General features: G+C 42.6%; 1 protein-coding gene across 1 annotated transcript in view; it reads right to left on the reverse strand.

The window, feature by feature from the left end:
• Nucleotides 1-1,962: 1,962 nt before the first annotated feature.
• Nucleotides 1,963-18,675, reverse strand: part of LGSN (lengsin, lens protein with glutamine synthetase domain) — a 21,989-nt gene continuing 5,276 nt past the window's right edge. Inside the window, exons 3-4 of the mRNA XM_032215162.1 lie at nucleotides 12,722-12,906; nucleotides 1,963-3,156 (exon numbers count right to left, since the gene is read on the reverse strand). Of these exons, the coding sequence (XP_032071053.1) occupies nucleotides 1,963-3,156; nucleotides 12,722-12,906 (1,379 nt within the window). The remainder of the gene's footprint in view (nucleotides 3,157-12,721; nucleotides 12,907-18,675) is intronic.

The raw sequence follows: 18,675 nt of genomic DNA on the forward strand, positions 1-18,675 counted from the left end.
GGGGCTAAGCAAATCAACACCAGTTTATAATATGAAATAAAGAATTTACAGTAGCAGAATTGGAAGAACTGCAGGTTTACCCAGGGTAAAGAAATTGAAATCTTGCCAGAAGTAGTTCAGGCTGGAGAAGCAAACCAGAGAGATTTGGCAGTAGAGGAAGCCAGTATAGTTATTGAATTGTTTCCATTCTCCAACTAGGCACCCTCTCCTCACTCTTCTTCTAATAAAGAACAAAGCCCTCTAAGAATTGAAACAAAATAATAACTGAGCATCTGGAACAGTACAAAACAACAGCATGAGGTTGCCTCCATTGAAGCTGGTTACAAAAAAAAAAACACAGCTAGCACAAAAAATAAAAGATGCCAATACTATAATATCAAAATAAGCACCAGTTCACTGCAAGAAGCAAACTGCTTCACCTAAGAGCTCCCAATAATTTGGCCAGTGTTCCATCGCTCAGGCTGGGGGGTCAAATTCTACACCCCTCAGATAGGGTTCGCAACTTGGGAGTCCTCCTGGACCCACAGCTGACTTTTAACCACCATCTGTCGGCTGTGACCAGGGGGGCATTTGCCCAGGTTCGCCTGGTACGCCAGTTGCGACCCTACCTGAACCGGGAGGCTCTCACAACAGTCACTCGAGCCCTTGTGATCTCTAGGCTGGAATACTGCAATGTGCTCTACATGGGGCTGCCCTTGAAGAGCATCCGGCGACTTCAGCTAGTCCAGAATGCGGCCGCGCGAGTGATAGTAGGCGCACCTCGGTACGCCCACATAACACCCATCCTCCGCGAGCTGCGCTGGCTACCTGTTGATCTCCGGGTGCGCTTCAAGGTGCTACTTACCATTCATAAAGCCCTCCATGGTAGTGGATCTGAGTACTTGAGAGACCGCCTTCTGCCGATTACCTCCCTTCGTCCCATCAGATCGCACAGAGTGGGCCTCCTCCGAGTTCCATCCGCCAGTCAGTGCCGACTGGCGACTACGCGGAGGAGAGCCTTCTCAGTAGCAGCTCCGACCCTTTGGAACGATCTCCCCATAGAGATTCGCACCCTCACCACAGTCCAGAGCTTCCGCACAGCCCTTAAGACCTGGCTATCCCGTCAGGCCTGGGGATAAGATCTTCATACACCCCACCCGAATGTTGAATGAATGTTGTGTTTTATTGCTATTTTTATTTGTACCCACATATTATTTTACGTTCTGTCTTGCACTCCCTTCCCATGAGTTGTAAGCCGCCCTGAGTCCCCTCAGGGAAAAGGGCGGCCTATAAGTGACAATAAAATACAAATACAAATACAAAAGGCATGTTTTACTTAGCACAGCTGAAACAATAACTTTAACATCATCAAACAACAGCATTTGTCTATCCCAGGTCCTTGGGAAGGACACAACAAGTGGACCAAATCCAGTCTAAAAATTTGGCTGACTACGTGACCTACCAAATAATATTTTTTAAAAAAAAAAAAATCTATGGAGACTTTTTTTCCTAGACAGGAAGAAAGGTTTGCTTTGATTATTTGAGAGAGAAAGCAGGTTAGTCTCTTTTCATGGCATGCTATGAGGTAATATTCCCCCTCCCAAATTGTAATTAATCAGAGGAAAACAAGACATGAAGCTGAATGCAGCTGAAATCTATATAACAAGAGGACATGTAGGCTGATCTCCAGGAAAAACAGTCTCATGCAAAACAACTTATGTTCAAATAAAGGGCTATAGGAAACTAATATTCTACTAAAACTTCATGTGCATTACATTTTCTCACGGTTTTTATAATAACCATTTACAGTAAATCAGTTCATGGCTACCTGCACTTTTATGAGCTGTACTGCAGCTTGTAAGATAAAGAGGCGTTCTTAAAGTCACTTTAAAAGATCACTTATAAAAGAAATGCGATCCAAAGACTTTCCGATCTACAGCTACATTGCTTAGCTTCTATTAACTCTCCAATCTCATCTTCACACTAGATAAAATATTCCAAAAATTTATTCCTTTCCACATCCAGTTCCTCAGTTTCCACCTCATACTGCTTTATGTTGATAAAGTACTGGACAAAATAATCCCCCAGCGCTTCCCTGATACACTCATCTTCCTGGAGAGCCACAAGAGCGTCTTCCAGCTTCAGAGGGATCAGGCCTGCTTTCGGCAGAGTGGAGCTCTGGATCTTCCCTGAGGTCTCCTGGAACGTAAGCTTTCTCTTTACCCCATCCAGACCCGCTGCGATTGTAGCCGAGAGCACCAGGTAAGGGTTGGCTGTGGCTGAGCCCAGTTGGTTTTCTATCCAGGTTCCCTTGTCACCATGATTTTGGATGTTAAACGCACAGCTGTTGTCATTCCATGCTCCCTTGGCAACCACAGCTTCCTTGGAGCCTTTGCCACACCCGCTATAGGCTTTGCGGCAGGTGACGGTGGGGGCCATCAGGCAGCTCAGAGCTGCAGAATGCGTCAGTAACCCGGCCATCCAATTCTTCCCTATCTCAGTTAGGTCTGGGGCTTCAGAAGCAAATAAATTATGCTGTCTATTGCTGTCCCAAAGGCTGTGGGTCAGAATGCCAGAATTATAGAATCCATCCTCGGTGAAAAAACTGGCGATATAATTGTACTTTTTGGCTACCTCTTTAATGCCTGTCCGGAAAGTGAAAGCACTGTCTGCGGCACCAAGCCCAAACTCTGGGTGAAAAGAGATCTCCATCTGGCCAGGCCCAGCCGAGGATGAGAAGCTTTCGGTGTTTGCCCCAGCGTGGTACATGCCATCCATGAGTTCCTGGATGAAGGACTGGTCGTGGTTGCTGAGGAGGGTGGCAGCGGGAAAAGATATTGTCTTTGAGTTGACAATTTCAGCAATGCCGTAGACGCAGAATTCATACGTGAAGGCAGAATACAGCGCAAAGCCGTTTTCCCGGAGCTGATTCAACTGCTGCTTGGCAATGTGCCGGGGCGAGGTCAAGAGAGGGTTGCCCATCACCATAAAGGGATCGCAGATCACTCTTGCCGTTTGTTCCACCCACGGTAAGATCCGGAATGTTGATAAATCGGGTCTCAGGATGATGTCACAGTTAAAGCTGCTTGCAGGAGCGTGACCTGTTTCACGGTCCCTTGGATTCAGGGTCAGCTCAAGGTAGCCTTTTGGCATGGCAACCCCATAAATTGCTTTGGTCTAAAGAGAAGGAAGAAGAACATATGGCTATGCTTTGGATGAATTAAGTAATCCTTAAGTAACCCTATCACGTTGACACATTACATTCCTGAGGAAAACCTTTGAAGTCTCAGAAGGAACCATAAAGTCCCTTGTCCAAGGGAAAAGACGTACACTGTATATTTCAATCAGAAACTTCTTGTGACCATTATGAAGAATTAGGAGTTGACATGGGATGTGTGTACCGTATATACTCGAGTATAGGCCGACCCGAATATAAGCCGAGGCACCTAATTTTACCACAAAAAACTGGAAAAGTTATTGACTCGAGTATAAGCCTAGGGTGGGAAATGCAGCAGCTACCGGTAAATTTCAAAAATAAAAATAGATACCAATAATGTTTTTGAATATTTATTTCAAAGAAAAACAGTAAACTAGCGGTGTATTCAATGAAATACTTCACTCACCTCATGATGCTGATGTCCCGCTGTGATGATGATGTCCCGTGCAGCCGCGGGAGCCATGTCCCGCCTCCTATGACACACGGCACAGTGATTCCTATCATTGGATCACTGTACCAGAGGAGGTGGGACATCGCTATGTGGCTGCTTGCCATAACAAGGAGGAGGTGGGACATCGTTGCAGAGCGGCAGGAGGGGGAGGAAGGGGAATCGTAAGACAGCCCTGCATTACATTAGAACGTGAGGAGAGGGGATGGTGCGGTGCGCGCTGCGCGGCAAACTGACACAGAGGGAGGGGAAACTCACAGGGGCGCTGGGCCATTCACGAGTGTCACCCAGCGGCATGGCCCCGCCCCCTTTTCTCCTCCATTTCGGGCAAATTTTTCACTGACTCGAGTATAAGCCGAGGCGGCTTTTTTCAGCCCAAAAAGTGGGCTGAAAAACTAGGCTTATACTCGAGTATATACAGTATATTTATTTGCATGTGTATGCTTGTATGTGTTTGTCTGTGTGTATATAGCAATAGCACTTAGACTTATATACCGCTTCACAGTGCTTTATAGCCCTCTCTAAGCGGTTTACAGAGTCAGCATATTGCCCCCAACAATCTGGGTCCTCATTTTACCCACCTCGAAAGGATGGAAGGATGAGTCAAGCTTGAGCCTGGTGAGATTCAAACTGCCAAACCTCTGGCAGTCAGCAGTCAGCAGAAGTAGCCTGCAGTACTGCATTCTAACCACTGCGCCACCACGGCTCAGATGTGGGGTGGAGAGACAAAAGGCTGAATAAACAAGCCATAATGCTGCTAAGAAAGGAATAGCAATAGCAGTTAGACTTATATACCGCTTCATAGGGCTTTCAGCCCTCTCTAAGTGGTTTACAGAGTAAGCCTATTGCCCCCAACAACAATCCGGGTCCTCATTTTACCCACCTCGGAAGGATGGAAGGCTGAGTCAACCCTGAGCCAGTGAGATTTGAACAGCCGAACTGCAGAACTGCAGTCAGCTGAAGTAGCCTGCAGTGCTGCATTTAACCACTGCGCCACCTCGGCTCTCTTCAGGTCTCTGGGTCCAGATCCTACAATCAAGTCAGTTCGCTAATGACCTTCCAGAAAGCAGCAAATGAGAGGATGGTGACATAAAGTTATGATAACACACCAGCTAGAATAACCATAGTGTTGCATTATGGGACTAATGCTGTTCACTACCTTTTTGAGAAAGAATACCAAGAATCAGCAATTAGACCAAGCTTCTCCGGGAATGCAGATATTCATTTTAATTTATGATTTTATTTTTTAAAAAATGTGTTCAGCTACCAAGACCCGAAAGCAAGTTCAATTTCATTGTAGCCTGAAGTGCTGTCTGGATAGAAAGGAAGATTAAAAAGGATAATGATGATGGTGACAAGGATGTTAATAGTGTTGCAACGTTGAGAGTTTAAAATTTGAGTTTCCACATGCCCTACAGAATTTCATTTCTGAAGGCTTCCTCTGTTGCAGTTTGCTAATATTAGGGAGGTAGAAACAATCTTAAAGGAGCGAACGGCAATGAAAAGAGATGGGATATTAGCTGTGTGTATCCTAAATGAAACAATAGCTTTTCAAATTTTAATGAGATCACCCATAAGATCATTACGTCAAGAGTATAAAATTACTTTCCAGCGTCATTTTTTCTTTGAAATCTTTTGTAATGTCCTCCTTGAAAAATGGTGATAGTGATATTTATTTATTATTTATTATTAAGATTTATATGCCGCCCAATCCCAAAGGACTCCGAAGGGCTGCTTACAAAAAAGAAGAAGAGGAAGAAAAAAATTAGAAAAGGACAGATTTAAAATCACAACAAATGCATTCGTTCAATCGGGGCTGGACCTCAACAATGAGGTCAACAGCCCCAGGCCTGCCGGAACAGCCAGGTTTTTACAGCTTTCCTGAAGGCCATGAGAGTGGGTAAGGTCCGGATCTCTGGGGTCCAAAGGGTCGGAGCAGCCACAGGGAAGGCTCTCCTCCGGGGACCCGCCAGCTGACATTGTCTGGTTTAAATTGTATGGAAATTCCTAAGTCATCTAGGCTGACTACGATGGAACAAATTTCCATCGTAAATTTGGAATGGTATGTAGCAGTGGCGGGTTCCGGATCCCGGTGCAACCAGTACGGTGCAACGGGACCCAGAGTCCTCCACATGAACGCGCACAGCATGTGCATGCATCCTTACCTTCTGCGATGCTCCGTGACGCCTCTGTGTTGCCTCCGCGATGCTCCAGCTGCTCGGCAGAGCTTCACGCAGGCACCATAAGCCCCGTGCATGTGCGCGGAAGCCCCAAAGAGCTCAAATACAGGTAAGGACAGCGAGTGGGCCCTCCAGAGCACCGTATCGGAATGGTACCTGGTGCTCCCGGCAGGCTCTGGTATGCCCGTACAAGGGCGTATACCAGTCGTAACCCACCACTGGTATGTAGGGATGAATTTGGGAGACAGGGAGAAGAGCTACAGCCAGGGTAATGGGCAGATAAGAAGAACTTTAGTCCACAGCAAGAATTTGGGCATGGCAAACATTACAGAAAGAGCCCTCCATAGTTTCTTGGAGTGCAAAGATGAATTAAGAGTCATGCACTTTCATACTTGCAAGAGTCTCTTAATGTAACCTCACAATAAAATAGAGGTAGTTCATCTGCATGTACCTCTGGTCTGTGTCACCCTGCCAGTCTGATAAAACTTTGCCCAATAGACCATACCCAAAAATGGCAATACGCAGTAAATTGGTAAGACATCCAAATGCCTAAGAGTCAAAGGTGGTATTCAGCAGGTTCTGACCAGTTCTGGAGAACCAGTAGCGGAAATTTTGAGTAGTTTGGAGAACCGGTAAATACCACCTCTGACTGGCCCCGCCCCCTTCTTTTCTCTGCCTCCAGAGTCCCAGCTGATTGGAAGGAAATGGGTATTTTGCGGTAACCTTCCCCTGGAGTGTGGTGGGAATGGAGATTTTACAGTATTCTTCCCCTGCCACGCCCACCAAGCTACACCTATCAAGCCATGCCATGCCCACCAAGCCACGTCCATAGAACCAGTAGTAAAAAATTTTGAATCCCACCACTGCTAAGTGTATTGCAGACTTCTAAAGGCCATTCTATATAAAATAAATGATTTTCCCCATCAGATTACAAAGAATATCTTACTGCTAAGTCTGAATTTAAAAACAAAGATTTTATCCATCACTGTTCTTGGCCTTTGAATAATATTTGGGAGTCAATGAATACTTGACTGAACTTAAAATAGGTTGAACCATTGCAGATGTGTTTTATTGCGAGATCTTTAAACCTTTTAACACAGCCCGTGTAGCAGCAGAGTGCCTGACATTCTGAGCTTTATTATTCAAATTGCAAAACTAGTTAAGCCAGGTAAAGAGGGATCGTGTAAAAATATTAGCAATACACAGTAGACATTAAGTGGCTTTGGAATGAGGCAATTCCCGACAGCACCATTTATCAGTGCTTGGCAAAATGCACCCCCCCAAAAAAATGCAAATCCACTACCTGTTGTGTTGTTTCCCAAACTGAGCAAGCAATGCTTGTTTGACAGTGTGCTTGGTATAAATTAATCTTGAATTTAGTAGCAACAGCATGTTGATTGCAAAACACGTTCTCTGAACCACAGAACGGGCCAGATGGGAAGGGATAAATTGTGAAAAGATGCATGTCGTTGACCTTGAAAAAGGAAAGTTTCATACCTTTGTGTTCCTAACAGTTTGGTAAAGGACTGTCTGTTTCCCAGGGAAACCACCTTTTAAAAGTGATCTCGGGTCCCTAGGCACAAGACAAGGACAGAGGATGGTACAGAGGCACTAAAGCAGGCCACACATTTGATGGAAAGCCTTACCTTGACCTGGAAACCTGACCACTCCAAATCTATGGGGTTATCAAAAAAGATGCTCCACTGCCTATTTTCTACCAATTCAAGGAAACATTTGCATATGTTTTCTCTCTTTCTCTTGTACTAAAAAATGCTTTTTAGGGTGTTTCTTTCATTCTTCACTGAATGGGAGTGGACCGACTGGCCTATTGAACACACAAAATCTTGCCAAACAGTAGCATCAGGGGTGGGTTTCAACCGGTTCGCGGCGGTCCCCGCGAACCGTTTGGTCAGCGAACCCGGAAGTAAGTAACTTCCGGGAACGGCGAAGGGCCCACCCGCCCGCCCGCGCTCCTTACCATTCTTTGAAGGCTTCTGCGCTTCCACGCAGGCGCATGGCACATACAGCGCCTGCGCGATTCTCCGCGAGCAGCTGGATGGCACATACAGCGCCTGCACGAGTGTCCGCAAGCAGCTGGAGCATCGCGCAGGCGCTAAGACGCATGCGTGAACTGTGCGTGTGCACAAGGACGACGCCGGCCCCGTTCCAACCGAACCGGTTGGAACGGGATTAGCAACCCACCCCTGAGTAGCATGGTCAACTCAGTACTTGAGCACAGTGAGTCTACCCACCATTTTGGTAACAGTATTTTAGTAGTGCACAAAGTAAAGATCAGGCTGTAGGGTTTTATTTCACCTTCTAAAAATAGCACCAGTCCCTCGAGGGACACGATCTGGTATATGGTTGGCATGCTTATCTGTTATTCAACAAAAAATTGGATAAGAATTTTAAAAGTCATATTTTAAGAAATGCTTTACTGCGGGTTTGGAAAAAATACCAATATAAATTAAATGACAAGATACCCATGTGGGCAATTCCTAGACACGCAATTGAAAATATGAATACAGCACAAAAACAGGATAGAACTACCTACAGACAGCTTCTCATTCTGGAAAGGGGGGTTCTACAACTAAAATCTTTAGAGGTATTAAAAGAGGAAACGGTAGTTCAAACATGGTTAAAAGAGGAAAAGGTAGTTCAAACGGGCAATTACAGGCCAGGTGGAAAATAGATCAAAAAATTGGTTTTATCCAAGTTGAGGATAATTTGTTTAAACAAATAAGAGATCAAAGCTTAATGCATATAAAGAGGATATATAATGTACTAATACAGATGGATTTGGAAACAGAACTAATTAAAGATTGTATGATAAAGTGGGCTCAAAATATTGAAGAACCAATAATGTTGGATACATGGGAAAGAATATGGGTAAGAAATGTGAAATTTTCACAAGCACAAAACCTGAGAGAAAATTTTTATAAGATGTTCTATAGATGGCATTTAGATCCTAAAAAGCTGGCTTCTATGTATCCGAATGTACAACCTAAATGTTGGAGGTGTGGTTCTCTCGATGCTACATATTTTCATATATGGTGGACCTGTAAAAAGGTTAAGGCATTTTGGAAAAAATATGGTGGATTATGCAAAATATCTTTAAAAAAAGGATAAAGTTTACTCCTCAGTTATTTTTACTAGGTATATGTACTGACCTTACAGTGGTAGAGACTAACTTGGTTCTGCACCTAATAACGGCGGCAAGACTGTTGGTGGCGCAATACTGGAAGAAAGAAGACTTGCCTACAACTCAAGAATGGACATTGAAAGTTACAAACTTAGCCGAGATGGCTAAAATATCAGCATATTTGAAAGATCATTCAAATGAAAGATATAAACGAGACTGGAAAAAATGGATTGACTATATACAAAACAAATATGGGACTAGGAAATTCCAGATAGCCTATGCTTAAGATCAGGAATGATTTAAATTGTTCAAAGTTAGTGTAACAGGAAGAAGCTAAGATCAATGTAGAGATGTTATTAACCCTTTTTTTTATTTCTTTTGCCTCAATATATTTTAGACTGTGATTGTTAAAAATCTATACCGTGTACGGGCTCTGGGAAGTCGGGGGGGAGGGAGGTGGGGTGTTTGGGGGGAGGGTAGGGGAGGGTGGGACATATATTATATGTTAGATTTCAACGTAATGCGATTTCACATGTATACTGTCTCTCTTTAATTTCTCCGTAAAAATAGGACAAGCTGAATACATTGACATATAGTAGAAATACACCAAAGGGAGGAGTAGCGGGATAGAAGAAAGATGGGTAGAGAGGGCGGGAGAGAGGATGGGAGGGAGGATGAGAAGGGAGGAAGTGGACTGGGGGAGAGGAGTGGTAGAGGGGGAGGGGAAGTAGGGTAGAGGGGAATGATGGAGGGAAGATAGTAAGTTGGAGGGGGGCGGAAGAAAGAGGTGTATGGAGAGCGGAAGAGGTATATTGGGTTTCTATTTGAGTTTGAGTTTTATTTTATTTATATTTCTGGGGGTATTGTTGACAAGAGGAACTGCTGTGATTATTGTTTAATGTTGTATGGCCCCGGTTATGCACAGTATATATGTGACTGTATGAAAATGAAAAATGGAAAATAAAAACATTTTAACAAAAAAAAAATAGCACCAGTAATAACAATAGTCATAGTGTTATTCAGTAGATAACCATACACCAGTATACAGCAAAACCATAATACTGGCATGGCCAGTATTATCATTAATATCATGGTGTAGCTGCCACATTGTCAGTGCTATGCAGTTTGGCCTAGTGATTTAAGGCACCAGGCTGGAAACCGGGACACTGTGAGTTCTAGTCTCACTTTAGGCATGAAAGCCAGCTGGATGACTTTGCTCTAATCCTCCCTCTCTCAGCCCAAACCATCTCACAGTGGTTTTATTGTAGAGAAATAGTAGGAGGAATGACTATTAGGTACATTCACTGCAGTGGTGTGGTTCAAATAATTTACCAACCAGTTCTCTGACCAAATGACTAGCTGGGTAGGCGGGGCTCGGTGGTCATGTGATCATGTGGGCGTGGCCAAGTCAATGTCACTCATGTCGATGGGCACTTCGCCTTAGTTGTTACAATGGTAATGAGTGTTAACTGGAGAGGCAGTTTCTGTAAGCAGGTCAATAAAGATCAGGCTAGAAACAACACCAGAATGTTTCCTTCCTGCCTTCCTTACAGGATTAGCCCTGTAAAGTGGGGAAAAAACAAAAGATTTCTTCCAACAACCGGTTCTCCGAACTGCTTAGAAAGTTAACAACCGGTTCTCCCTGATAGGTGCCAACTGGCTGAATCCAACCACTGATTCACTGCCTTAGGTTATTTATAAAAATAATGGAGGCAAGATAAAAATAAATAAATGAATGTATGACTGGACATGCGTAGAAAATGGAATACATTTGAGTTCCATAAAACAGGCCATAAAGATAGAAGAATTGTTCTAAGAAATGTCAACTGCTATATGTGTGGAAAAATACAGAAGGAAGTTTGCTATGAAAACAGAAATGTTTTGAAAACAAGAAAAACTTCTCAGAACAAGAGATGGTTCCCATGTGAACTAAATGAGGCAATGGCATTCCTACTGAAAACGTGGTACTTACTTTCTTACTGACTAAGCAGTAAGAAAAGATTGCCACACTGGGACAGGCCAAGCTTTGCTGGAAATTATAATATTAGAAAGGAATTATAGTGTTTAGGACAGAATGAGGTACTGAGGTGTCCTATTCAATTCTCCTGAAATCCAGCCTTGCTAGCTGGATTGTGAACTGGAAATGCACAGTTGTGAGAGCATGACTTAATAGAGCTTTTAATTCAGAAAGTGAATTACAAAGCTGTATTCCTGCTTCTTGATAATCTGAGCCTCTGGATAAATAAGAATAAAAAGTAATCCGATCGTATTTTACGACTCCTGGTATTACAGTAGCAGCGATAATAGTATTTTAAAGTAATGATTTATACTTCCATGTCACGTTTAATTTTCTTCAGATGGCATTAATTCAAGCAAGTATACGTTATTTTAGAAAACTGAGCTGGGCAAACACACACAGAATGACTACAAAAGTTATCAGCTTATTACCTTTTAGCAGTATTAAATTCCATGGAAAACAGTTGATATCTGTTAATGCCTAAATGTCATCAATGAAATACAATAGATTTAACCTTAAAGTTGAAAGAACAGAGCCTAATGAAGCAAGAGCTAAAAACAAAATAAAGTCAAATGTATTTTTCTACAGTTCAAAGGAAATATAGCACGAAAGCAAATGCCACTGCATTTCTAATTGTACTAGCATATTTTTATGATCACTGAATGAAAACTGAAATATTCATGATAAGAATTAAACAAAAAAGCTGCCTTTAAGCTGCCTATTGCAGAAACAACCTGCAAAAAAAGCTAGTGGGGGATCTCTATTTTCCATAGAAAACTTACCAAATAATGTGACCTTTAATCGTTGCTTAACAAAATAACTAATACTGTACTACCACGTTACAATTTAAACCATTATGCATTTCTGTGGTATTATCTGATTGGATTGAACCACTCAGAAAATTTGGGGGGTTTTGTCACTAGAGTAATTCACATGCTGTCCCACTGTTTGCCGTGGACTCTTGAAATTTTCTAGGATCAGATCAAACCAACCTTTTGTTAAAGTAATCAATAAAAAAAGATACACATGAGGAGGAAAAGCTGGAATGTGTAAAAAGGAAGCACGTTGCCAAGTTGCATGAATTAAAATTTCTTAATAATAGAGGGAGAGTGATGAATAAAACATATTTAGAAGGTTCTTGGCAGAGGTGGGTTCCTTCCAATTTGCACTATTCGGTAGAACCGGTTCGTCAAATCTACCGAACCGGTTAGAGGACCCGGAAAGCAGGCCACACCTACAGAAGAGGTTCCATAATTTTTTGAAACCCACCACTGGTCCTTGGATATGATTATTCTACACTCTCATGCTCCTATTTATAAAACTCAGTGCCTCTGTGAAAGGTAAGGATGACTATTGCGTTTGTGGTGCAATCAGAACATTGCGTGTGTTGAAGTTGTTTTAACGCAAACCAAAGATGCCTTTCAAAAAACAAGTTTACATCCTATTCTTATGCATGCCAGTGCTGTGTGTGAGGCAATTTAAGGTGGTTCTGACAAGTGTCTTCGGCATCTTCATATCCGGTCACATGGGCGGCAAGCCACTCCCATCCGGTCACATGGACAGCAAGCCACTCCCACAAAGGAGGCCACACCCACAGAGTAGGTTCAAACAATTTTTGAAACCCACCACTGGTTCTTGGTGAACCTAAGGGTTATGGCATACTAGAGTAACAAAGGTGTGCAGAACAGCAAAAGGAGGGCCACTGTGCCCAGGAAACAGGAAAAGAATATAGACATACCCGGAAAAACCGTGAAGGGATGCTCTTGGATCTTGACACCCCGTGGATATCTGTGGTTTCAAACCTGACAAAATGGACGTTATCCCTTGCCATCTGTTCTTCGATGTGCTCTATCTCAGAGGTGAAGTGAAGAAAACTTTCACTGCCCAGTTTCTTCCCACTGGAATCTCTTCGGGATTCTTTTTCTTTAAATGAAAAATTAAAATGCAGTCAACATAAGGCAGGGTTTAATAATTTGCCATTAACGTACTTTTTGACACAATATTTGAGAGATGGGTGCCCTTAAGAATCCCAAGGGTTCGACACTATCAGTTGCATACAAGGAAAACCAGTACAAAATGTTTTACAGATGGCACCTGGCACCAACAAGGTTAGCTAAAATCTTAACAAATACCTCCCCAAAATGTTGGAAATGCAAATCAATACACTGAACATATTACCATTTACGGTGGACCTGTGAGGAGGCTAAATTTTTTTGGAAAAGGATCAAAAATTGGCTGGAAGCAATAACAGGTGTTAAAATAGAATGCAAACCTGAAGTTTTTTTTATTAGGAATTATGTCTGCGAAGTACAAAAAAGAAATCCAGTATTTAATACTACATATAATTATGGCGGCAAGGATTGCCTTTGCCCAGAAATGGAAAAACATATTAATTCCAAGCGGATGAAATAATAAGAAAGGTTATGGATTGTGCTGAAATGGACAAACTAACTAAAGAAATCCAGGGAAAAGAAGAATCAGAATTCTACCAGATATGGGATAAATGGTATAGGTGGATGGAGGAAAGAAACAAGAATCAATGAAGGAATATAACAAAACTCAGAAAATAATAGTTATGAGTAAAATAAGAGGGTTAAGAATGGTGAAATCCAAATGAAATACAATAGAAGGGGAAATAATATAAGGTGAGCGGTATCGATTGATGATTGCTATTATAAAGAACAGGAAGTTCCTGTTCGTATTGTATTGTATAAATGTGGTATACGTCTAATTTTTGTGTGTTTGTATTTTACATGTTTGTTAATAAAAATCTTTTTTTAAAAAAAGAATTCCAAGGGTTCACCCTGCTTTGAATTCTGGGTTGGAATGAAGGGAACCTGTCTTAAGACTGAATGATTAACATTTAACACGAGAAGGAAGTTAGCAAAAAACCTAAATAATAGGGCTGTGCAAAGGGTTCAAAAGAGATCCTTCCCAAACTCATTGGTCCAAGTAAGGTGCTCTTCCTTGAAGTATTAATGTTCCTGCTTCCTCTGGAAGACATAGCTTAGTGCATACCTGTGCTACCAGTTCCAATAGTGTTGACTATTCATCCACACACTTGTTTGTGGGTTCGTAAAATGTATATAGCTATACTTCTCACACTTGGGACAAAGAGATGCAGGCATGCCTTTAAAGCAGCTGTTCTTCTTCTGAACAAACCAGTCACTTTAATAGTATTAGACTTTGAGAATAACTCAATCCAAGTATTTTGTGTACCCCGAATAAGAGATTGCTGCATGTGTATCTCCGGATGCAATTCAAGGTGTTGGTTATTACCTTTAAAGCCCTATATGGCTTAGGGCCAGCCTACCTTCGAGACCGCCTACTGCCACATACCTCCCAGCGGCCAGTAAGATCCCACAGATTGGGCCTCCTTCAGATGCCATCAGCCGGACAGTGTCGGCTGGCGGGCCCCAGGAGGAGAGCCTTCTCTGTGGCTGCTCCGACTCTTTGGAATCAGCTACCCCCAGAGATTCGGACCATTCCCACTCTCATGGCCTTCAGGAAAGCTGTAAAAACTTGGCTGTTCCGGCAGGCCTGGGGCTGTTGACCTCACTGTTGAGGTCCAGCCCCGATTAGAATGAATGTATGAAGGTGTTGTTATTTTAAACTGTTTTTTTTTCCTCTTTCTTGTAAGCCGCCCGGAGTCCTTCGGGATTGGGCAGCATATAAATTTTATAAAAAGATAGATAGATAGATAGATAGATAGATAGATAGATAGATAGATAGATAGATAGATAGATAGATAGATAGATGATAGATAGATAGAGATAGATAGATAGATAGATAGATGATATAGATAGATAGATAGATAGAGAGAGAGAGAGAGAGAGAGAGAGATAGAGATAGAGATAGATAGAGATAGATAGATAGAGATAGATAGATAGATAGATAGATAGATAGATAGAGAGAGAGAGAGAGAGAGAGAGAGAGATAGAGATAGATAGATAGATAGATAGATAGATAGATAGATAGATAGATAGATAGATAGATAGACAGAGACAGAGAGAGAGAGAGAGAGAGAGAGAGAGAGAGAAATAAATAAATAAATAAATAAATAAATAAATGTGATTTTCAAATAAAACCAAGCTTGGAGTCTAAACAGTCCTTTGACTGCAACTGTAGTTGAGCCCATGGCTTTCCCCAATTTTACAAAAAATAAAATAAAAATGGGCCATAGTCATTAAGTGAATGACAGACTTATGAAGCAAATTCATCGTACCCATTTTGCCAGAAACAAGAAGTAAGCCCTACTTTCCAGCAAAAAAAAAGTTATAAATCTCAGTCCTATGACTGCAGGATGTAGCAAAGGGTAATAAACATAGGCTGTTTGCCAAGTGTTGGAAATGTCCTCAGGTGATCATATAAGGGGAGGTGGCCGTCGGAACTCTGAATGGTTGCTAAGTGACCACTTACATATCAAGCATTACCTGCAAATATACTATGCTACACATTGTGAAAGCTCACTGATTTAATAATGGAGGAGGTGGATAAAGAGGAAGGGAAAAGCAAATATATAAAGTAGGCCTACGACAGCTAATTCCGCCAACCAGTGTTCTCACTGGAGGTACAAATTACAAATTATCCTTCTTTCGACATATTATACAATGACCCAGATTTCTGGGAAAGGCTTTCATGCCGGAAAAGGTGGAAAGAAATTGAAGAAGAAGATAACAGCAAGGGGGACAGATTCGGTTATTGTGACAATGAGGGCACTTTTTTTATTATTATTATTATTATTGATCTTGTATGCCGTCCACTCCTGAAGGACTCCGGGCGGCTTACAATAAACAAGGAAAGAGGATAAATAAACAAGACAACACCTTAAAATACACAACATCCACAGTTACCGTGAGGCTGGATATTTCACAAGCCCCCCAGCCTGCTGGAGCAGCCAGGACTTGGCGGCTTTGCGGAAGGCCGGGAGGGTAGTAAGGGTCCGGATCTCCACGGGGAGATCATTCCAGAGGGCTGGAGCTGCAACAGAGAAGGCTCTCCCCCGGGGAGTCGCCAGCCGACATTGGCTGGCAGATGGAATCCGGAGGAGACCTAACCTGGGAGATCTAATCGGTCTATGGGAGATAATCGGCAGGAGGCGGTCTCTCAGGTACCCAGGTCCGATGCCATGTGGGGTTTTATAGGTGACGACCAGCACCTTGAAGCGGGTGTGGAGACTAATGGGTAGCCAGTGCAGCTTGCGGAGGATAGGTGTAACGTGGGTGTACCTGGGTGCACCCACAATCGCTCGTACGGCCGCATTCTGGACTAACTGAAGTCTTCGAACACTCTTCAAGGGCAGCCCCATGTAGAGCGCATTACAGTAATACACTGTTTGAAGACCTGAAAAAACAGGCTAGGACAGTGATGGTGAACCTTTTCGGCACTAAGTGCCAAAAAGGGAGCACGCACGCACACACACACACACACACACACACACACACACACACACACACTTTGGAGCCACCACCCAGAAGAGGAGCTGCCCAGGGGGATGCACATGCTGGAAAATGAATTCCGTTTTCCGGCGTGTGCATGCACACTGGCCAGCTAGTCTTCCAGTTACTGGTGTGTATGCGCGCATGACATTCAGCTGGCCAGCACGCATGCTCACGCCAGAAAACGGAAAACCAGCTCTTCCAGTTTCCGGCCCTGCCTCATGCACCAAGGCCAGAAACGCAGAAGAGGAATGGGCGATGCCACATGTGCCAGGCAACATGGCTCTATGTGCCACTTCAGGCACATGTGCCATAGGTTTGCCATCATGGGTCTAGGCATAGATTATCATGAACCAAAGCACTTTTATCAATCTATGTGATTGGTAGAATAGCAATAGCAATAGCAGTTAGACTTATATACCGCTTCATAGGGCTTTCAGCCCTCTCTAAGTGGTTTACAGAGTCAGCATATTGCCCCCACAGTCTGGGTCCTCATTTCACCCACCTCGGAAGGAGGGAAGGCTGAGTCAACCTTGAGCCGGTGAGATTTCAACCGCTGCACTGCAGATAGCAGTCAGCTGAAGTGGCCTGCAGTACTGCACCCTAACCACCACGCCACCTTGGCTCTTGTAAACACAAATGTGATGATACCTACTCAAGCAAAATAAATCAATTTTAATCCCAGTTTTCCAAGATAGTAAATCCACAGCCAGATTATTTGAGGGTATAATTAACGACCTGCTGCCGAAAAAAGGAAAATGCTAGTCTTTTTTTATGCTTGCTGACCCACTGGTTCTATTATTCATTAAACTCTTTTATGCGAAAGGTCTATGGGATTCTTTCCACAAAGGAGCCAATTAAATGTACCACCTTTTGCTTCCCACACAATCTAGAGTGGAATTGGAATCTCCTACATCATCAAAACTGGAATGTAATTGGCTTTTAAGAGAATTTCAATAAGAATAGCCAAATGACTTGAGAGCCATATAATTCTTGTTGGAATATCTCTTTTAAGAGATATTATATAGATACTATATATATTGTATTTGTGCTGATAAATAAATAGAGACTAGTATTGATCATTTCAAGCTATTTAGCTCTCATTAGCTAGCCATACCCTTACTGGGATTCGAATATTAGTAAAAATATTGGGTTTCTGTCTGGATGGTCTCTTGTGACGAGCCGATAGACAGAGAAAGGAAGCAGTAGGCTTCCTCCCATATTTGGGCATACCAGGAGTTGTGACACTAAATACATACTATACACACACACACACCACACACATATATAGCAATAGCAATAGCAGTTCGACTTATATACCGCTTCATAGGGCTTTCAGCCCTCTCTAAGCGGTTTACAGAGTCAGCATATCGCCCCCACAGTCTGGGTCCTCATTTTACCCACCTCGGAAGGATGGAAGGCTGAGTCAACCTTGAGCCGGTGAGATTAGAACCGCTGAACTGCAGATAACAGTCAGATGAAGTGGCCTGCAGTACTGCACTCTACCCACTGCGCCACCTCGGCTCGGTGTGTGTGTGTGTGTGTGTGTGTGTGTGTTTGTGTATTGTCTATTTATCCCCTTCCTTTGCTTATTGTAAGCCGCCCAGAATCCTTCAGGAGTGGGCGGCATACAAGACCAATAAATTCAATTCAATTCAATACTGGGAATAATCAAAGGGAAATATACAAAGAAAATCAAGTAGATATTAACACATCTGCTAACTATAGCTAGCAAATAGCATTTGCCCAATGCTGGAAACAAAATAATACCCCCTCGGACGAATTAGTGATTTAAAAAAAAACTTTGGATTGTGCAGAGATGGACAAATTAACACTGAAATATATATAGAACTGGTATAAAGTGTGTAAATATAGAAGCAAAATGTTGTATACATGTACAGATGTGACAACATAACAATGTTGATGTAATGACTGTAAGGTGTTGTAGAAGGGAAAAAATAATAATAAAAAAATCTGCTAATGAAACCATCATTCTCCAGCAAAGGTTCTGTATTATATAGTGGCCGGGTGAGAATGAAATCTTTGCAATGGCAAAGCATCTCACTCTATCTTGATGCTGCAGTTTGCTCCCATTTCAACAGATCTGATACTGCTTTATCTAATTTTCCTTATAATTTGCTTATTGTGGTTTATCATTTTCTTTTATCTCTCCTTATACACAACGCTGCTTTTGAATGAAGATAGCATATAACGCCCGTGACCCGACAAAAGCGCGCCGACAAAACCACAGTAA

Source organism: Thamnophis elegans, chromosome 4, assembly GCF_009769535.1.
Source record: "Thamnophis elegans isolate rThaEle1 chromosome 4, rThaEle1.pri, whole genome shotgun sequence".
NCBI classification, from domain to species: domain Eukaryota; kingdom Metazoa; phylum Chordata; class Lepidosauria; order Squamata; family Colubridae; genus Thamnophis; species Thamnophis elegans.